The sequence below is a fragment of the Daphnia pulicaria genome, chromosome 7 (genome assembly GCF_021234035.1).
Source record: "Daphnia pulicaria isolate SC F1-1A chromosome 7, SC_F0-13Bv2, whole genome shotgun sequence".
In the NCBI taxonomy this organism is placed as follows: Eukaryota; Metazoa; Arthropoda; class Branchiopoda; order Diplostraca; family Daphniidae; genus Daphnia; species Daphnia pulicaria.
In genome coordinates this window covers 2,523,776-2,542,658 of record NC_060919.1, presented here as the reverse complement: position 1 = coordinate 2,542,658, position 18,883 = coordinate 2,523,776, and the positions used below count along the sequence as shown (strand labels likewise).

The following is an 18,883-nucleotide window of genomic DNA, read 5'->3' as shown; positions in this document are numbered from 1 at the left end:
AGTAATATTTGCGAAAAAGAAATGTAATTTGAGATTGCAAAATTCGAAATTTGGAATGCAGTCTGCGTACGGTTAGCTACGTTGCCATAGACGCGTCCCCAATTCCCACTAACATCTTTTGTTTTTTAACCGCAATATAAAATAGAATAATTTTAAACGAAAATATTTCTTCAATTTCAAAGATTCTAAATTAGTATACCTTAATCATTTACAAACGAAAGTAGAAAATGAAGAGTAACGATTTTCAAATCTAGAAGTTTCGGATAGCGTTCTTCAAATGTTTCATGACGTCATTGAGACCAACCAATAGACGGGCCCCTCTCCATTTTATAGAAACGGTTGCTTTTATTATTGCCCAAATTTCGGTTGGTGGTGAATGTTTAGAAAAAGAAGTTTTTCACTACAATCCATGTGTTTTTATTGACAATGGCGCCCTCAATTGGAGTTAATTTACGTGTAACAGGTCACTGTGATCAGGTAACCTGCTTAAAGGCACCATAAAGGTGTGGAAATGCTAAAAAATATGCGTTTTTCTTACAGGGCGATCGAAAGTACATGGAGGATGTTTTCAGTGTTGCTTACCAACATACCAAAGAGGGCCAAGACTTGGAATATGCTTATTTCGGTATATTTGATGGACACGGAGGCAAACATGCTGCTATTTTCGCCAAAGAACACTTGATGGATAACATTGTTAGTAATCCTTACTTTTGGTCTGAAAATGACGAAGATGTGCTCAAGGCAATTAAAGAGGGCTTCCTAACGACTCATCAAGCAATGTTTAAAGTTTTAGGTTAGTTATTTTGTTTCTGTTTTTGGTTGACGAACAAATAACATCTTCAAAATTTCCATGTTTTTACAGAGACATGGCCCAAAACCATGTCTGGTTTACCAAGTACGTCAGGGACAACCGCTAGCATAGCTTTTATCAGAAGAGGGAAGATTTTCACTGGTCACGTTGGAGATTCTGGAATTGTTCTCGGTTACCAGGTTGGATATTCTGAATTTATAGGATCAAGAGAAATTTAATTAACTTGTAAATGTTTAAAATTTCAGGACCCAGACTCAAATGTTTGGCTTGCCAGGCCACTTACACAGGATCACAAACCAGAATCTGCCATGGAAATTGGTAGAATTCAAGAAGCAGGTGGAAAAGTTGTTTGGAAGGCTGGAGTACCAAGGGTTGTTTGGAATAGACCCAAAATTGGTCATCAAGGCCCAGTTCTTAGGTCAACACACATCGATGAGATTCCTTTCCTAGCCGTCGCCCGGTCGTTAGGTAAACATCAACTTGTTGCATTTAGAATCGTACATTTTTAAATTATCGATTGCTTCAATAGGTGATTTGTGGAGCTTCAATTCGGCATCAAATCAGTTTGTTGTCTCCCCCGAACCGGATGTTAACACAATGACGATTGACGTTTCTAGACACCGTTGTCTCATCCTTGGTACCGATGGTCTTTGGAACATGATTCCGCCTCAGAGAGCGGTAGAAGTCGTTCAGCATATTGATAGACAGAATAAAACACAACCTAATCCCGATCAACAACCATTGGTAAGAAGCAAATTTCACAAGACTGAATTACATAATGCTAATACCTTTTTCTTTACAATAATAGCCTTGGACGAATCCATCCAAGCGATTGGTCAACACAGCACTCGACTACTGGATGATGAACAAACTACGCGCAGACAACTGTACGGCAGTGACAGCATTACTCGATCCGCCTGGTCCACCTCTCACTGGCCTCCTCATGCCTGTGCGTAAACCGGAAGATGTTGTCGCAGACCCTGACCTTACACTATCCGGCTCTGACGTTGGGACCGAAACCTGCGAGGAGCGCGTACAAACACCGGAAAACAATCCTTCTGAACTAGCAGCTCTCCTATCCGCCCCTGTCGTTAGTGATGTTACACCCGTCCCGCCAACAGCTTTGCTAGAAACGAGTGTACCTCTCGACACAACTCCTGCAGACGTAGCAACACCTCTCAGAGTGTTACGTAACCGAATGCACACATCCGACAGCTTAGAAAACAACAGGTGTAGCAGTAGGAAGTCGACGGCAGCTCCAGCGTTAGCAACACCTCCGCTGGGTTCTCAGTTGGCTAGCATCCGTAAAAAAGTGGTGACTATGGACCCAGCTTGTCTGTCGCGCAAAAGACCGATGACCCGATCTCGCCTTGAAATAGCCAGCGAGGAGCGAAACGCTAGCGACACGGAGAATCACGTCAACAACAGTGGCAACAGTACCAGTAGTGCTAGTAGTAGTAAACGCAGTCGCAAATCACTCCCGATCACCGCTTCGTCGTCTGGTAGTCATCGAATCCTGCGATCCGGAACGTCACCTCATGTTGTTGGGATCCGATCGTTGCGATCCCAAGACTCCTTCAACCTCCGACTGGGCCAGAGTGGCACACCTATTCACTTGAGAAAGAAGAGATCGAGGTCCTTTACGCCAATTAAGAGGCGGAAATAAAGCAGTAGCTTTTTATACAAGTCCACAAACACACATTAAAAACTAAAAAGCCGCTGCACATTTCGCTTTGTACAGAGTTCTGTCGCCAGTTTTGTTTTCCTTTTTTTTTTTTATTAGTTAAAAACCAACATTTTGGAATGACTCGATTCTGAAGCCGCTCGCCAGATGGAATACGTTGTTTCTCTTCTTCTTTAAAATTTTCTAAAGGGAAATTTCGACATTTTGTTCGCCGATTTTAAATAAAAATGTTTTGCAGTTCTTTGACAGGATTCTTTAGACTTTTTCAATCCTTGCAGGACCAAAACCGCAAACAAACAAACAAAAAAAGATAATACAGTTTGAGATTTTCTCGTATTCTTTTAATCGCTATAAATGGATGCATGCTCGGTCGCGGACGTAGTGTACACCTTTAAACTAGCCACCCAGCGGAAATGGTCGTACACGATTCTGTAAACAAGAAAGAACCATTTTTTTGGACGTAAGAATGACTGCATTGTAATAATATCATTTTAGTGTGTTTGAGGGCATCATTATTTTTTACCTTTTTTTTATTATTTCGAGTCGCTCGCAGCGCGATCGAGTTAACCAGGGTTGTTTATCTTTTTTTCCTTCTCTTATGTTACACATTGATTCGACTCTTTTGTATCTTTGCCGCTGGATTTCTTGTTCCCCCACCCTATTACTCGTGGTAATACAAAGATAGATATTGTCGCCTAACTCGATATTATTTCCTGTATTTTGTGTTAAGCAAACAAATATGATTTATTCCAGGGTAGAAGAAAATTAACGCGGAAGTAGTATAAAAACTGAACTCGTGCATCTACTAAACAGAAGCGACGAAATGGCTTCCTCGAACTAGAAAACATGTAACCGTGTCAGCTGCTCGTAAAAAACGTCAAACAAGAGCATCCCCAAATCATACGTGATTATCTGGCAGGTATAAGATAAGGCGAAGCATACCTTTTTCTTTCTTTCTTTCTTTCCAGCAGAGTCTCTCCTTTGGCCCGAAACAAAAGCTAGGCCACAGCGACAGATGTTGATGATGAGGTTGGTCGCCCTCCTCCGATAGGAAATTATTCGGCTCCTAATAAAATACCGTATGTAGTGGAAGAGTATATAGACATGTATATATATGTAGCAGCAGTTTGACCAATTGTCTTTTGGCTGTGGCGGCGGCGTCCCCCGCGCTGATGAAACTATTCAAAGGAGGGCAGAGACTTTCCCAATGAAGAAGCCAAACGGCCTACTTCATTCGGTAAGCGCAGCGTTGGGCGATTGAGGTGAGAACATAAATCACAGTGGCCTTTATTTTATTTTTAAGTTTGTATATTTCTTTTTAAACAAAAAGGAGCTACTATGTACGGCCAGTTAAGAGAAAGAAAAGGAATAAAAAAGCGACATATGGTTATCTCTATCCCCCCCACTACTACTGCTACTATACGACAACAGCCATTTTTGCGAAGCATCGAGGAGAGAAAAAGAGGTTAGCAGGTCCATCCGCAAGTGAACTGGCAGTGACCAAACAGTAAAAATGTAAACGGCTCTAGCTGAGCTCTTAGCTGTGGTCGTGGATACGGGTGCCGATTGGGATGGATGAATTATATTATGCGCCAAAAGACATGGGGGGGGAGACAATCTTTCGCTTTCGGCAATCGTAAAAATAAGCCAACCATATTGATTACGGGTCATTATTAGACGACTACTGGTGGCTTTGATTATCACATTCCATCATTTTCTAAACCGTCCGTAACAGCAGATGGAATGGAGTCCAATTCGTCGCCCCCTCAAGGCGGATAAGGTGTCGTAATCGACGGTGGGCGCCTCTTTTTCTCTGCGTGATTGGGGGGTGCCTCACAGGTTCACAACACACGGGACGTATAAACAACATGCCGAAAGGCGATGATGGATCATTCACATGTTACTTCGTACCCGCTGGCTTCTTTTTCTCTGTCCAGAGAAAATCAAATCGCAAAAAAAGTTCTTAATTCTTTTTTTTTGTATCTGACCTAACTGGCTGTGTAAAACACACAGGAAAAGAAAAAGAAAATCAAATGACTGGAACGGCGCAGAAGTTCGTGGTCAAAATGAAAAATAAAAATTTGCTGTAGATAATATAGATCATATGTGATGGGTACGGTACCGGTATTAGTGTTCGGCTATAATATGACCACTGGCCATGTATCGTCACACTTGACGGCGTGATGTATGACGTTGCCTCGGAGAGAGAGAGAGAGGGTGAGTGAGAAAAAATCAAAACCAGGCCAGAGCTCACTTGGATCACCACCACCACCATCCAGCTAAGCAACGAGAAGTCTATTCGACATCTGCCAGCTAGACACATATGCATATATATTTGGAAAGAAAGAAAGAAAACCAACCTTGCTGTGTCGGTGTAATTAGCTGTGCAGCGAAAGAATTTTCGTACGGTCGCGGAACATTCTTATGGCGAATCGCTATACTGGTTGACTGGAATCCCGAACATCTTCTGCCACATGACCGATGATGGAAGTTCTAAATAAAAATGTATATGAAATAGACACACATGACAAGTACATACGTCATTCTTCTCTTACCAAAGATGACAATTTTTTCTTCTTCTTCCAAGTTACAAGAGAATTCGGCCATTCAACGGCAAACGGATTTCCACCTGACAGTCGTCGGTCCTGCTGTGGAAATTGTATCACGAAATGCTGTAAATTTTCAGCGGCAAACGGACGAGGCTCTGGACGATGAAGGCAATGTAAACACGCGGGAGGAAGAAGCCGCGAGAGAGAGACAAACGCCCAATGGGGTTAACGGCTCGTATAAAGAGCTCGTTCAGTTGTTATTATTACGGTGCCTTTAGTATAAGCTTGTTACTTATTTCTTCACGCCGGCTTGTCGCTCTTCTTTTCCTTTTTTAACTGTTCATCATATGGCACAGACATCAGGCAAATAATGAATAACCTGCACATGGATGTGGTCCACTTGTTTTTCCCATCATCAGACGTCACGTCAAGACGATGCATCGACAGGAATTGCTGCTGTTTCGTTTCCAATGGTTTGAATATAACTTTTGTTTCGAATGGAACCAGACTCCCACTTCTTCCTTGATTGGCTGATGCTGTGGCTCAACTCCCTAAATCACAATTACGCAGACACACAACAAAATTTCACCCAATGAAACTGTGTGTAAAGCCATGCTCAGGAAGTGTGCCAGTGTGTCTCGAAAATGATTAGAAACTTGAGGAGGTAAACACATCACACTTCCACGTGAGAGGTGAAAATTGTGGAAAACCCTAGTCATCATTAATGGCTATTTAAAACAAGAGTTGATGATGTAGTGTTCAGGCATCCCACGAACATGACAGATGTAACCGCTTTGCAGCAGTCAAGAGAGCTTTCTTTTCAGAGATCTTCTTCTTCTCCTCCTGCTGTCTGTGGGGGGTGATTAAGGAAAGAATAGGAGACAAGTTAAACGACCTCGCCAATGGAGTGAAAACTGAAGTATAATTCTTTCACCGGCAATCGAAAAGCCTCGAGCCCTTTCCCGCGTGCAATATGGGTGAACGGAAGTGGTTGTTTCAGTTTCAAACCGAGAATATTCATCATCTAAATTTACATCGATTCCATACATCTATTATATAAGAACTCGCAAAGAATGCCAAAAAAGAAAAGAAAATACCTAACGGGGTTGAAATAATTTTTTCGTACCGCAGCAGGCGACGTCACATAAAAACAAAAAAACAAGCTGCACGTTGCCAACCAAAGCCAAATGACGTTCAAAAAATTATAAGTGGAGAAAAAGATACTGTTTCATCAGTTTTAATAGTTTACCCGTTTCATTGTAACGGGAAAATCATCATCCGAGCTTTCACGCATATGCGACGAGCTTTAGAAATCTTTTTTTTTTTTATTCTTTTGTGGAGGGCCCAGCAAAACTTTCCAACAGGTGAAAAGGGAAAATTGCGTTACAAACTCGACGACGTCGACGTAAATTTTTTTAAAAGGTTATATATATATATTCCTAAAATAAAGAGAGTCGTCACAGTTGGTCGACCAAAGCGGACTATGTATGCAATTGTTTCCGCGCACATTGGTAAAATCTAACGTGAGAAAAAGAGAAAAGACAAGTCTCCAAGTATGTCCACCGTCCAGTTGTTCTTTGCTTTCACCAAAAGCTCATTCTAAAACGAAATGGTCTCTTCTCCGAGTAAAATTGGTGGAAGATAAATGGCTCCTGGCAGGAAATTGCCCGTCATCTTTTCGGTTGAATCTGATAAACCCGCGATTATCCGCGCATCAAACAGCAGAAAGCGAAAAATTGGCCGCTGGTATAAAGTACAAAACCTGCTGATTGCTCAATGAAACGGTTACGTCATCATCGCTCAAAAAAAAATTCGTTTCATCTAATAAAGGACTCGTAATCCAATTATACACAGAGCGAAAATAGAAAATTGGGTAGGCCTATATAATCGCGCCTGGCAGTAGGTTAATTATGAAACACGTTTTCTTTTTCAGATAAAAACAAATTTCATTGCAGGGTAATTTTTTTCCTCTTTTTCGTTTCAATTATTTTGGTAAACTCAAATTTTTATGATGTTATTCACAAAACTGTTTTTTTTTCCTGGAACGTTTTATTGGTGATTGCACACAAAAATCTTTGAAAGAGGAAACAAAAGTAATCTCATTTTAGAGACGCGTTTGATGCAGTGAAGAAGAGATGACCAATAATAAAATGATTGTAATTAATCTTGGCAGTGTGTGAAAGGAAGAAGAAAAGTCTAGTGTCATTCAACAAAAATAGCTCAAACGGATGAAAGAATTGAAAGACGGTGGAGAGAAAAATATCTTTAAAGGTGTAAGTGCCTATGCCGTTAGAGAGAGAATTTCTGAAGCTGTGCACACACAGAGCCCCTATTTCAAAAGTTACACAACACAAGAGTCCAAGAAAAAACGCCGGTCAGTCACGTCCAACAGGTGGGCTTCTCTTGCGACCGCTAATTGTTAATAAAACGCCAAAAAAAAAAAGTTGCCCGGCATGTATATAGTATATATCGGTTCTTACTAGGTTACCTTCTTATTTCTCTTTCTTTTTACATTAGTTAAGGAAACCCGGCAGTTGGCCAATATGGTCGACGATTGCGCCGTCGGGCCGCCGCCGCCGCCGCCGCCGCTGTTGTGGGGCGCCATGCTGCAAGGACTACCACATAGAGCACACACAGGTTTGCGTATTACACGTATACAAAAGATCATCGGTCCTCGGGTGTCTTGACGTACCTTCTGTTGTGGGTTTTTTTTTTCTTTTTTGTTTTATTTCCAACATTCCAGCACTACTGCTGCTGTTGCTGCTGCTGGCCCTCCTCCTCCACATGTTCCAGCATACGACCAACAGGCGTAGAGAGGCGGTGCGCTGTATAACAGAGCGTCCCCGGAGCGTACTTCCAACCTATATAAAAGTCATAGTGGACCATCCAGTCTATAGCAGAAGTTGACAAGCATTCGTGAGCTACACATCGGTTTTTTTACTACTCCCTCCTCCACTAGCACAATCTACCCGAGGAGAATATTTATTTAAATTTTTTTGGTGGCTATTTTTTCAAGTCACCTGCAGCAGAGTTGCATTCGCCATCCTCCTTGTGTCGCCCTAGGTCCCAACACACACCTCAACTACCGGTAAGAAATTTCAATCAATTCTAAATCAAAGATTCTTTTTTTTTCTTTATGGGGTTTAAGTTGAATGCAAATTTATTGCCCGGAAATTGAGGCCCATCCGGTTTTCTATTAATAGTGACCTGCCAAAAAAAAGTAGTAAAAAATAAAATAAAAAAAGCAAAAACATTTTAGTCAAGGCACATTACTACACACACAATGGGCCCAATTTGAAAAGCAATAAATAGGCAAACTAAAAGAAAAAATAACACAAACACAGAAATAGCCACCCACCGTTGCTCATTGTGTGTTAGTTGGTCAGCAACAAAGTGGTGACGGGTTCGAACAAGAAACAAAAATTGGCTGGCGATAGTTTTGATACATGTTCCATTTTCAGCTGCGATATAGACACGCATCGTTGAGTGATGAATCCGGAAATCATAATAATATCTAGAAAAAGAAAAAAAAACATTCATGGAAATCATCTGTTACAGTTTGTAGCCGCAGACAATATCTCATGGGTAATAACGGTGGACCTGGAGAAAACAGGACTGGCAACTGTTTGGTGGGACGTTTGATTGACGCGTTTTGGTTAATAGATTTGCAACGTACCTGTGGCCTTGTGGTTAATATCCCAACGGTTAATATTTCTCTTTAGAAGCCCCTTCAGAAAAAAAAGAATACTTATTTAAAAAGTGGACGACATCTGTTATTAGATAAAAACAAGGCCAATTTCATCGGTTCACTAGATGGTCAAGTTCTTATTTCGCGTTCCACCATCTGTTGCTGGTCTCCACCTTTCGTGAGCGGTCGGTGCTGGGCTGCGTGTTGAGAAGTCTAAATGGCGGTCACGTACTCAAAACACACACGCCATCCATTTTATCACTTCCGCATTTCAGTGCGCTTTAAGAATCTCGCAAACAGCCAACCCGACATTCCGTCATCGCTTTGTAGAAAATCGATCCGTCTTCATCTTGGTGATAGTATTCCTTTAGATTGTTTCACGTTCATCACTCGTCGCCTAAAAAGAGAAAGAAGAATCATTAAGAGCGCCCATAAAAAAGATGGATGGAAACGGGGGCCCAGGTGACACACTTGCCCACCTGTTGCGGAGACCTTAATTGGATAATAGGAACGACGTCAGCCGTCGTCCATCACAACCGCACATCTCTCCGGGGAGGGTTCCTTTTTCATTAAAAAAAAAGTTATTTCTCAATGGGATCATTTTCACAGCCATGCGGTCGCACTAAAAGCAGGTCATTGCATGTGAGAGAGAAACACATACGGGCTGGTTACAATCCAGCTGAGATGTGTGTGATGCAGATGGTGGCACATCCTCATCGTCCGGGCTACACCACCAGTTGTTAAGGCGTCAATCAGGCCGCCGCTGGAGGGGCGTGAGAGAGCAGGAAAAAAAAACACACAGAAGAGAAAAATGATCCTAATAACAATCATTACGACTTGTGTGTGTTTGTGTGCGGGCTCTTAGTAGTTGAGATGCCGTTGCTTTGGGAACGCATGGTTGACTAACTGCCGTGTTGGCCCTTCACGTGTGCATGTTGGGGGCCTCTTTCACGCTGTAGTCATACCGTTCAGAGCTCGGCAGCAAACTTGAACCGTTGCTTCTTTTTTATTTAACGTTTGTTTTGACCAACCATGTTTTTCTTTTTCTTCTTTTATTTTTGGCGAAATAGCACACAGCCCGGGAATAAATACACTCGCAGCGCGCGGTATATTTTATTTATTTCGTCGGACAAGGAAATGCAGATGCCGCAGCCATTCGCTGTTTTGGCCGTGGCGGCCATCCTCGTCTTGGGCATTGCCGAATCGGCTCGTCCCAGGCAGGTCTACCTCGATCAGATCATGATGGAGAGTAGCCAAGGGCCGTCGGAAGTCGTCGTTCCCGCACCAGCACTCAATCAAGAAATGCAAGCCCTTCGCGATCGATTCATGAAGGCCCGCTCACGATTCGGACAGCGACAAACCACCACCGACGTCAGCGATGCGGCCGAAGAAGAAGAAACAACTGTCGGCAAGGTCGTCGAATTGGCTCCAATCAGCGATTCGTCTTCCACCACGTCGACTTTGACTTTGGATGATGAAGAAATCCCCAAAGAGATCGTCAAGGAAGAAACTGTTTCAGAAGGCCCAGCCGCTCCAGTAGGCGATGAGGAGCCCACCCCAGTAGCTGCTGCTGCTGCTGAGGAACCCGTTCCAGTAGCTGATGAGGAACCTGCTCCAGTTGCTGATGAAGAAACCGCCGCCGCAGTAGCCGAGGCCCAAACGGACGTCAAAACTGAGGATGAACTTGTTCCGGAAGGCCGATCGGAAGATGAGAAACTGGAAGCTGATGAAGAAGAATCTGAAGATGAAGAAGAAGAAGAAGGCGAAGACGAAATTGATCGTTCCGACGATGGCACCACTGAGGAAGAAGGAGAAGAAGAAGAAGTTGAAGAAACTGAAGCCGAGGAACGATCTGACGTTGTTGCTGGAGAAACGGAAAAAGATTTGACGACCCGAATTGATGGTGACGACATTGGAGCTGTTGGTGATGGATCGATGGAGAGTGAAGCCCGCGCCTTCCAGCGCCGTCTTCTCGATTTGATGGTCAGCGAAGCCAAAGAAGTGCTGATGGCCGCCATGCCTGACCGCTCCGCCATGGAGACCTTCCGCTTTATGCCGCTGTTCAAGCCCAAGTACAAGAGTAGCAAGCAGTCGTACGACCGTCCAGCCAAGGTGAAGAAGCACAAGCCCTACAAGAAGGCCAAGAAACCCAAGAAGAACAAGAAGGTCAAGAAGCCCAAGGGTTACAAGAAGAAGAAGCCCGCATACGCTGCACCCACTTATGCTGCTCCATCGGCTCCGGCTTACAACAACCCACCCGCATACAGCCCACCATCCTATAACGCTCCTGCGGCTCCTGCTTATAGCGCTCCTGCAGCTCCTGCCTACAGTGCCCCATCTTACAACCCACCTGCTCCAGCCTACAGCCCACCTGCTCCGGCTTACAGCCCACCCGCTCAGGCTTACAGCGCTCCAGTCCACAAACCCAAACCAACTTACGGCGCTCCTACTCCAGCTTACTCGGCTCCCTCTTACGAAGCACCCAAAGCTCCTGCTTATGAAGCTCCCGCACCTTCCTACGAAGCTCCTAAACCAGCTTACGAGTCTCCTAAACCCGCTTACGGCGCTCCTAAACCGCACAAGCCAAAGTCGAGCTACAAAGTTCCAAAGGCGAAACCAGTTCACCATCCCAAACCTTCTTATGGAGCTCCTACTCCGACTTACTCCGCGCCATCTTACTCGCCGCCATCACCTCCGGCTTACGCACCACCAGCTCCTCAATCTTATGCTCCGCCATCTACCCCGGCTTATTCACCACCATCCCAGCCGTCGTATTCTCCTCCATCGCCTCCCGCTTATTCGCCTCCGGCCCAGCCATCGTATAATCCTCCATCGCCGCCACCATATTCGCCACCTTCTCCTCCCGCTTACTCGCCGCCTTCCCAGCCGTCGTATTCTCCTCCATCACCACCGGCTTATTCGCCACCTTCCGAGCCATCGTACCCAGCTCCATCTTCACCATCATACGAGCCTCCCGCGTACGAACCACCTTCATTCTCGCCACCCAATTTCGATTTACCTTCCTACGATTCACCTTCATACGATCCTCCATCATATTCTCCTCCGTCCGAGCCGTCGTACCCATCGCCGCCAACTTACTCGCCATCTTCCGAGCCATCTTATCCGACTCCATCGCCTCCGTCTTATGAAGCGCCATCCTATTCGCCACCCACCGAGCCTCAACAGTACGTTCCTCCAGCTTCGCCATCCTACGAGCCCAAGTACCCAGTTCGCGATCAATCCAATTCCGGCGGATACAACAGTTTCGGTTCCGGATTCCCTGGAGCTCCCGTTCCATCTGATCCATTCGCGTTGAGCTTCGAACCCGATCAGTATTCTTTCGATCCGGCCAGCCAGATTGCCAACCGCCCATCCGAGCCCGAATGGATTCCTCCACCAAACTTTGGCGATCACGACGATCAACCCGGAGAACAGGCTGCCCCCAGCATTCAAGATAATGTCCCGACTAAAAACACGTACCAGCAACCCAGTTACACGGTTCCATTCAAGGCCCCCAATAACTACGTCCGCCCGCCTCCCAGCTCACCTCGTCCACCTGTGCCCATTGCCTACAGACCTCGGCCCACTACCAACCCACCTCACCGCCCAGCAGTGCCGACCAACGCGCCATACAAACGCCCAGCACCAGCGACTCTTCCTCCTTACCAGCGCCCAGCACCTACTATCCCACCATACCAACGCCCAGCTCCTCCGCCATACACCACTGAAGCTCCTCGTCCACCACCAGTGACTACACCATCGTACATTGCCCCACCGACCACTCCACTACCAATTGAACGCCCGGTTACGTATCCATCCTATCCGGCTTTCCCTCCTTACCACAACTACAACCCCAACGATGAATTGCCAGTCAAGTTCCAGACCTTTGGCAAACGCCCTCAACAAGTCCAGCCCCAACAGGAGGAAGTGAATCAGGGTCCCATTGCCGATCCCAGCCCAGTCGAACAGCCGGAATTCGCCCAAGAACAAGAGTTCTCTCAACAGCAACCGGAATTCACCCAACAACAGCCGGAATTCCCTCATCAGGAGCCAGAAATCCCACAAGAGGAGCCAACATTCCACCAACAGGAGCCCCCCTTCCCTCAACAGGAGCCCTCATTCCCTCAACAGGATGCATTCCCTCAACAAGAACCAACATTCCCCCAACAGGATGCATTCCCGCAGCAGGAAACATTCCCCCAACAGGATGCATTCCCGCAGCAAGAAACATTCCCGCAGCAGGAAACTTTCCCCCAACAAGAAACCTTCCCTCAACAAGAACCGGAGCAGCCATTCCAGCAACAAGTAGAACAGGATGAAGTGCCAGAAGAAACGCAACAGATACCCGAAGAGTCGCCGGCCGATTTCCAGGGCTTCCAGGAGAGCGAGGCACCACCCAGTTTTGGCGATTTCCCACCGTCTTCCAATTCGGATCAAATGGTTCCATTTGCGGATATTCCCCAAGAAGAGGCCAACAGCGGTTCCCTTGTGAATATCGATCCAGCTCAGACCACTGATTTCCCATCTTTCAATTCGGGAGAACCAGATGTCGAGCCGGAAGTGTCGCAGGAAGGCCGGTACGCCGAGGAAACACCATTCAAGAGACCTGCCAGCCGCCGTCGCCCTGGCAACAACCAGAGATTCAGACCGGAACAGAGAGATCAAGCCGAGCAGAGAGACCGGACAGCACCCAACGACAAGATCCAAATTAGCGACGATCCGTTCTTCAGCCGCGTCAACAGCGAAGACACTTACGGTCCTTTCGAGTTCAAGAAAATCTTTGGTGGTAATAAGTCATTCATCATTAGACACATTGAAAAAAGATGAATGGATAATAAATTACCGGTTTTTAATGTATAGACGCCCCGTGGCCGAGGGAAGACGAAGAGCCTTCCGGGTTCTCTAGCGACTTTGGTGGAAGACCCAACCGACCCAAAAATAAGCAGCAGTCGAGAGCCAGGACGGGCCCCGCGGCCGGCAATGGAGAACCCAGCGTTATCAGGCCTTATTCAGACAGGTCTTCTTTGGCCAGCAGCAGCGGACAGTCCAGTTTGAACAGACTCCAATCTCGACAGCGCAGCAACTATGGCGAACGAAGAAACTCTCCCGTAATGCTTGGTTTCACTCTTGTGGTTTCGAATTTGTAAGTAATTCCGGGGCTCTTGTTTGTTTTGTTTCTTCTCTCCCAGACATTTGACTCAACCCAAGAGGATGTGCAAAAGCCAGGGGCTAAGTCAACGGATTCGGCGGTTGAAGACCCTGATCTAGGCAACCATTCCGCTCCGGTCGATGCACCATCATTTCAACGTCGCCCATCATTCCGAAGTAAGAGCCCACCACCACCACAATAAACGAATAAGTGCTACTCTCCTGATGATAAAGAAATGAAACTAACAATTAAATCATGATAGGACCGAATGCAGCCAACAAACCGAAACCAGTTGAGTCATCCGAATCGGCTGCTCCCAAATTGAACGACGACTCCGGCAGCTCCAACGTCAGCAGCATCAGCACTTCCGCCACTTCGCTATCCGAGAGACGTGCAGCAGCCCGTGAACGTATGCTGGGCAACAGGAGGATCCAGCAAAAGAGAATCGCATCTGCCGAATGAGACCAACCAAACAACACACAAAACCGAGCTCACACTGGAATAATAATTTCAACCATACTGTTATGACAATTTTTGCTTTATTTTGTTCTCGCCTGCTTTAATTATCTTTTTATCTTGTTGACTCGAATTAGTAATTATGATTATTACCATCTATCTCACCTTCCCCCCCAAAAAAACCAAACCCCCATTATTAACTAGTTAATAACGTAAATTATAAACGAATGAGTGTTGTGCGATGCTCTTTTGAGAAGCTCAGACAGGGGCTGGCCCCCAATTCTGACAGATATTTGATGGCTTCAATAAATTTGGATGGAGAAATGTACTTAAAAAACAAATGGAGTGTGTCCTTATTCATTGTTGGGTAGATAAAATCAGCGTCCGGATTTCCATGGGCTTCAGCACCAGCAACTCATCAGTGTCCAGAATCTTAATGGGTCGATTAGACGACAAATTTACTTCTTCCACGGTCCGAATGTTCAGCGTTGCAAAAAGCCCCTGTTTAAAAAAATAAATAAATAAAAAGAGGAAAAATACTTGTGAGAAAATTCCGGTATTTTTGGGTCGATTGTAACTAATTACCTTGAGAGAAATGCTGGCTGGCTGAGAAAATTGTTCGTCCTCACCGACACCGAAAAAATGCTCAAAACGGACTAAAATGCGGCCTTGGTCGTCCCATGGTTCCAATGTCAGAAGATTTACATTCGGCGGAAGGTCTCGGTTGAGCAAGGCGACCTTAATTAGCAACATGGAGGGGAAAAAAATTCAAGGAATGTGTGTACTGTAAACGGTTTATTTTTTAAAAAATTTCCCTATCACGACCCCTGATACCTCCATCCGGTAAGATTTACGGAATTCTTCTGCTGATAATGTCGTGGGAGAGAATGTAAGAATAGGGGAATGAGCCATCCGTTGTGCTAAAAATCTTGCAACAGACCGGGAATTCTCCACGCCAAGCCAATGAGATCCTCTGGCAGCCAAGCCGACACCATACGCGGTTTCGTTCAAAGCTTCGCCAACGCCGAATGCGTCGTCATGCAACAACCGTCGGTGAATCTGTTGAGAATTGTTCACATTAGGGAGAGAGACAATAGTGTCATTTGTTCATATCATGCTAACGGTACCATACCATAAACTCGAGGGATCCGGGTAGCAAGCTAGACACCCCTTGAGCTCGATCGTTCAAAACTGTCATCCTACTTCTCGTCGATTTGTCCTCCACATAAGCGAATGAATTGACTGGATAAAAGTTTCCAGCTGTGGGCTCAGTTACGTTGACTTTGTAGGTCAGCCGATGGTTCAGTTGGCGCTGTAACATTTCTCTGCCATTGGAATCGGTGAAAAACGTTCCGTTGTTTCGGATTTCGGGAGCAGTGAAGCGTGAAATGTACTCTTTCCCAATTCCATCCTCGATAGGAATCGGACCCAAAATCCAATCCAGCTCGATGAAAGATTCGTCGCGATGAAGACGGAATATTTGCATCGTATTAGTATTGATGTGTTGGCGGATTTCAGTGATGACCGGACCGAAAATTGTTGTTAATTTAGTGGCCGGCTGCTCCAGTGGAAGAGCGTCAGTGCCGTTCGGTCGGAAGATGTAGGCTCCCGAAGCCCGAAATTCGAACCGGCTGTTGTTGCCCGCCATGGCTGGATAAAACAACAGTTGCTGCTCGACGCTTTCATTGCCTATTTGTACCAAATGGCCAGTCTGACGATCGAATTTCAACGACAAACCGTACGCAGATACGAGGATATCTTCTTTATTTGGAAGCTGAATTGTTTTTGGTCGGGAACGAAGCATCCGCTTGCCAGGCTTGCCCTCGGGAGTCTTGACATGATAGGATCGAAGGCCTAGAGGTGGAAGATCTTCCGCTCGAAAGATCAGTTCATTTGTGGCATTGCTGTTGCGGCCGGGGAGAAGTAATACGGCTTCGGCGATTGGTACCATCTGTGACGCAACTAATCTTCCTTCGTGATCAGTAATGGCGTAGGATCCATCGGTGACGGGTATGCGGACAGTATGGCTGGAGCGGAAGGCGAGAGGATTGTAGAGCGTGACGATAAACGGGGAATTTTGTTCGGTCGTTTGACATTGGCTGATATTGAGCATTGCGCAATACTCTTGGTTCAATGTCGATCCATTCAAAGACAGCAGGTGGTTGAACGATTCCGAAAATACCCCGGAACAGCCGCGAATACCTTGGTCTAGACGGACGATGTAATCATTATTCACATGCTGCTTAGCAGTACCGGTTACGGCGTCGTGGTGTTGGGCGATGGCTTGGCTTCGTTGAAATTGGTTAAGGACGTTGGAGCGCCTTCTGACGGTAACCGCTTGAATCTGTTTGCAGGCCTGAAGCAAATTGCTTGTCTGACGGACGAGCCCTTTAAAAGTCGGGCGCGAGGTAAAATACCCCGTCCAGTAGGCATGTGGGTCGCTTGCGTACGGAAAAAAATCGTCCGTCTTGCGTGGCAACGCTTCGACGAGCGCATTTTTCACAGCTTGGCCGTAACACGAAGGTGTGGAGTAAAAGAGGCGGATTTGGCTGTTAAAGTAGACTTTGTTTATGTACCTAAAGAATTGACCAATATTCCGTGTTGTAGTTATTTACGGCCTATTTTTTCAGAATAGCTATAAATAAACATTTCTTTTGTTTTTACTTGATTAGTTTGTCGAGATTCTTGTACCAGGCGTGAGCGTATTGATAGTGGAAGTCCTCGCCCATTGTGAGGATGATATTATTAGTTCTATAGTGTTTTGATTGCTCCAAAATATAGGCTACCAATTGTTTTGACTGAAAACAAAGAGCTTTTAGAAAATAAAAAAACAGAAAAGTTAAGATTATAAATACATACTCGGCGGTCAATGTTGAACATGGGGCTATCAGGGTCGTCTACTATAGTTTCATCACCGCAGAGAACGTCAAAGCAGAATCCAGGTGGAGGGCCGTACGTGTTGTATAACACTCCTGTAAAGATCTCTGTGCCCAAACTATCAGAAGCGTCCCACATCATTTCCATTTCTCCGTTGCTCATCCGTAAAGCCTTATCTTGATAATCAATCCGCCCGAGAAAGAGGTATTCGAAACCCATTTGCGCAAAAATGGAGGCTTGTTCTTTTGAGTGGCCAAATGGATCAATTTGCCAGACAGCTTTTGGAGCAGCACATTCACCAAACGTATCGTTGAGAAATTTTAATCCCATAGTCATTTGGTCTATGATGTCGACGTACTAGATAACAACAAATATAGTTGCGGTAAATTATTAAAAATATATGTTGTGTTAAATTAATACCGAGGCGGCAGCTTCATCGTTCATACACCAACCTCCTCCAACAAATTCTAATTGTCCTCTGTAGAGCAGACAAAATAATAACATTTAAAAATGCTGAAAAGAGTATTATTATACACCAAATTCATTTCCTCCCGTAAATACCTTTCTACCACTTTGTGGACCTTCCTCTTGACATGAGAGGTTTGCTCTTTCCACCAGTGTGAGAAAAATTCCATTTCAACACTGACAAATTTCTTTTCTGAATCTTTCCATAATTCTTCCAAAACTGAGTCATATGTGTACTGGACAGCAGCATTCTGGATCGAGTTGTTGGCTACATCACATGTTAGTAAAGGAAGAAGCATACAAGTTTAAAAGGTTCATCATTTTCTTTTACTTGTAACTTACTTCCATAATAGTACTGCTCTACAGTTTTTAACCAGCCAACATCTATAGGTGAGGCACAAAATGAAATCCAAATTTACCCATTCACGTGTGAGAACATGCTGTCATTATTGTTACATCAAAAGTTATTGTAATTATTTTTTACCATCATGAGAGTGAGGGACAATATGAACATTCAAAAAGTCTTTTTCAGTTTGTGGACAAGCCTGAAAATAAATGCAAATGTCAAACAAAACTTTGTTTACATCTTCTAGAGAGCAGCAGAGAAATTTTTGTTTACGTTTGGCGAACGATAACACACACTTTCTCCAAGTTTTATCAAGCTACAAATTAGACACAGAATTTTTACGACATGCATGATGGTCCCACGTAACTATTAACTGTGTGAATCAGAAATCTAATACGAAACTAATCTATTTATTGTAAATCAGCTGCAAGGCTAAATGAGTAAATTCATAGGAATTACCGCCAACTAGATTTCTGTTTACAGTGGTGTCGTTCTAGGTAATTGAATCGACCATATAAGAATTTCCTGGTATTTTTCTATTTTTTTTTTGTTACGAAGATGATATCAAAGACGATAAAGTTTTATGCTGGGAAAGTATATGGATTATATAGGTTTATTATATGGCAAAAGAAATTCGAGCTAAAAGAAAGCTAGTCTTTATATGAGAAAATGAGATTACTGAATGTAAATATTATGAATCTTATTTTAGCCCTTATTTTTTATTATTAGGCGTAACATTCTACTAGGCTATCTAAAATATAGTTTAATAAGATGGTTGCATGCATGCAACTATACTTTTTTTAAAAATTGTTGACTACGATATCGCTGACGCACACGATAAATATATCGCCGTCGCTG

General features: G+C 44.6%; 4 protein-coding genes and 1 long non-coding RNA gene across 14 annotated transcripts in view; 3 read left to right on the top strand and 2 right to left on the bottom strand.

Annotated features, from left to right (window-relative positions):
• Positions 1-18,883, top strand: part of LOC124349621 (LIM homeobox transcription factor 1-alpha-like) — a 947,038-nt gene that overhangs the window by 303,131 nt on the left and 625,024 nt on the right. The gene's annotated exons all lie outside the window — the stretch shown is intronic.
• Positions 289-3,194, top strand: LOC124349574. The gene is made up of 6 exons (XM_046800299.1): positions 289-477; positions 541-793; positions 863-990; positions 1,057-1,279; positions 1,341-1,555; positions 1,620-3,194. The coding sequence occupies exons 1-6, from the start codon at positions 427-429 to the stop codon at positions 2,475-2,477; spliced, it is 1,728 nt and encodes a 575-aa protein (XP_046656255.1). The 5' UTR covers positions 289-426; the 3' UTR covers positions 2,478-3,194.
• LOC124350288 lies at positions 2,822-9,792 on the bottom strand. 9 transcript variants are annotated; one of them, XR_006920666.1, is made up of 12 exons: positions 9,212-9,792; positions 8,721-9,129; positions 8,403-8,558; positions 7,533-8,251; positions 6,142-7,456; positions 5,979-6,068; positions 5,424-5,894; positions 5,051-5,143; positions 4,856-4,988; positions 3,438-3,561; positions 3,019-3,208; positions 2,822-2,924 (listed from the first exon to the last, which is right to left on the bottom strand). It is a non-coding gene; the product is annotated as an uncharacterized LOC124350288 (long non-coding RNA). The 9 variants fall into 9 exon arrangements; XR_006920667.1 differs by having other exon boundaries at positions 5,051-5,140; XR_006920662.1 differs by having other exon boundaries at positions 5,051-5,894; positions 7,533-7,659; positions 7,737-8,251.
• LOC124349385 (formin-like protein 20) lies at positions 7,960-14,674 on the top strand. 2 transcript variants are annotated; one of them, XM_046799939.1, is made up of 5 exons: positions 7,960-8,132; positions 9,810-13,518; positions 13,593-13,840; positions 13,922-14,057; positions 14,144-14,674. In XM_046799939.1, exons 2-5 carry the CDS (start codon positions 9,870-9,872, stop codon positions 14,341-14,343), a joined length of 4,233 nt encoding a protein of 1,410 aa, XP_046655895.1. In that variant the 5' UTR covers positions 7,960-8,132; positions 9,810-9,869; the 3' UTR covers positions 14,344-14,674. The 2 variants fall into 2 exon arrangements, with proteins under 2 accessions (XP_046655895.1, XP_046655896.1); XM_046799940.1 differs by having other exon boundaries at positions 9,803-13,518.
• On the bottom strand, positions 14,402-18,507 carry LOC124349437 (lysosomal alpha-mannosidase-like). Its single transcript, XM_046800039.1, has 11 exons — positions 18,299-18,507; positions 18,164-18,224; positions 18,022-18,063; positions 17,776-17,947; positions 17,635-17,692; positions 17,197-17,571; positions 17,002-17,135; positions 15,470-16,913; positions 15,172-15,396; positions 14,923-15,075; positions 14,402-14,838 (listed from the first exon to the last, which is right to left on the bottom strand). The coding sequence occupies exons 1-11, from the start codon at positions 18,374-18,376 to the stop codon at positions 14,695-14,697; spliced, it is 2,886 nt and encodes a 961-aa protein (XP_046655995.1). The 5' UTR covers positions 18,377-18,507; the 3' UTR covers positions 14,402-14,694.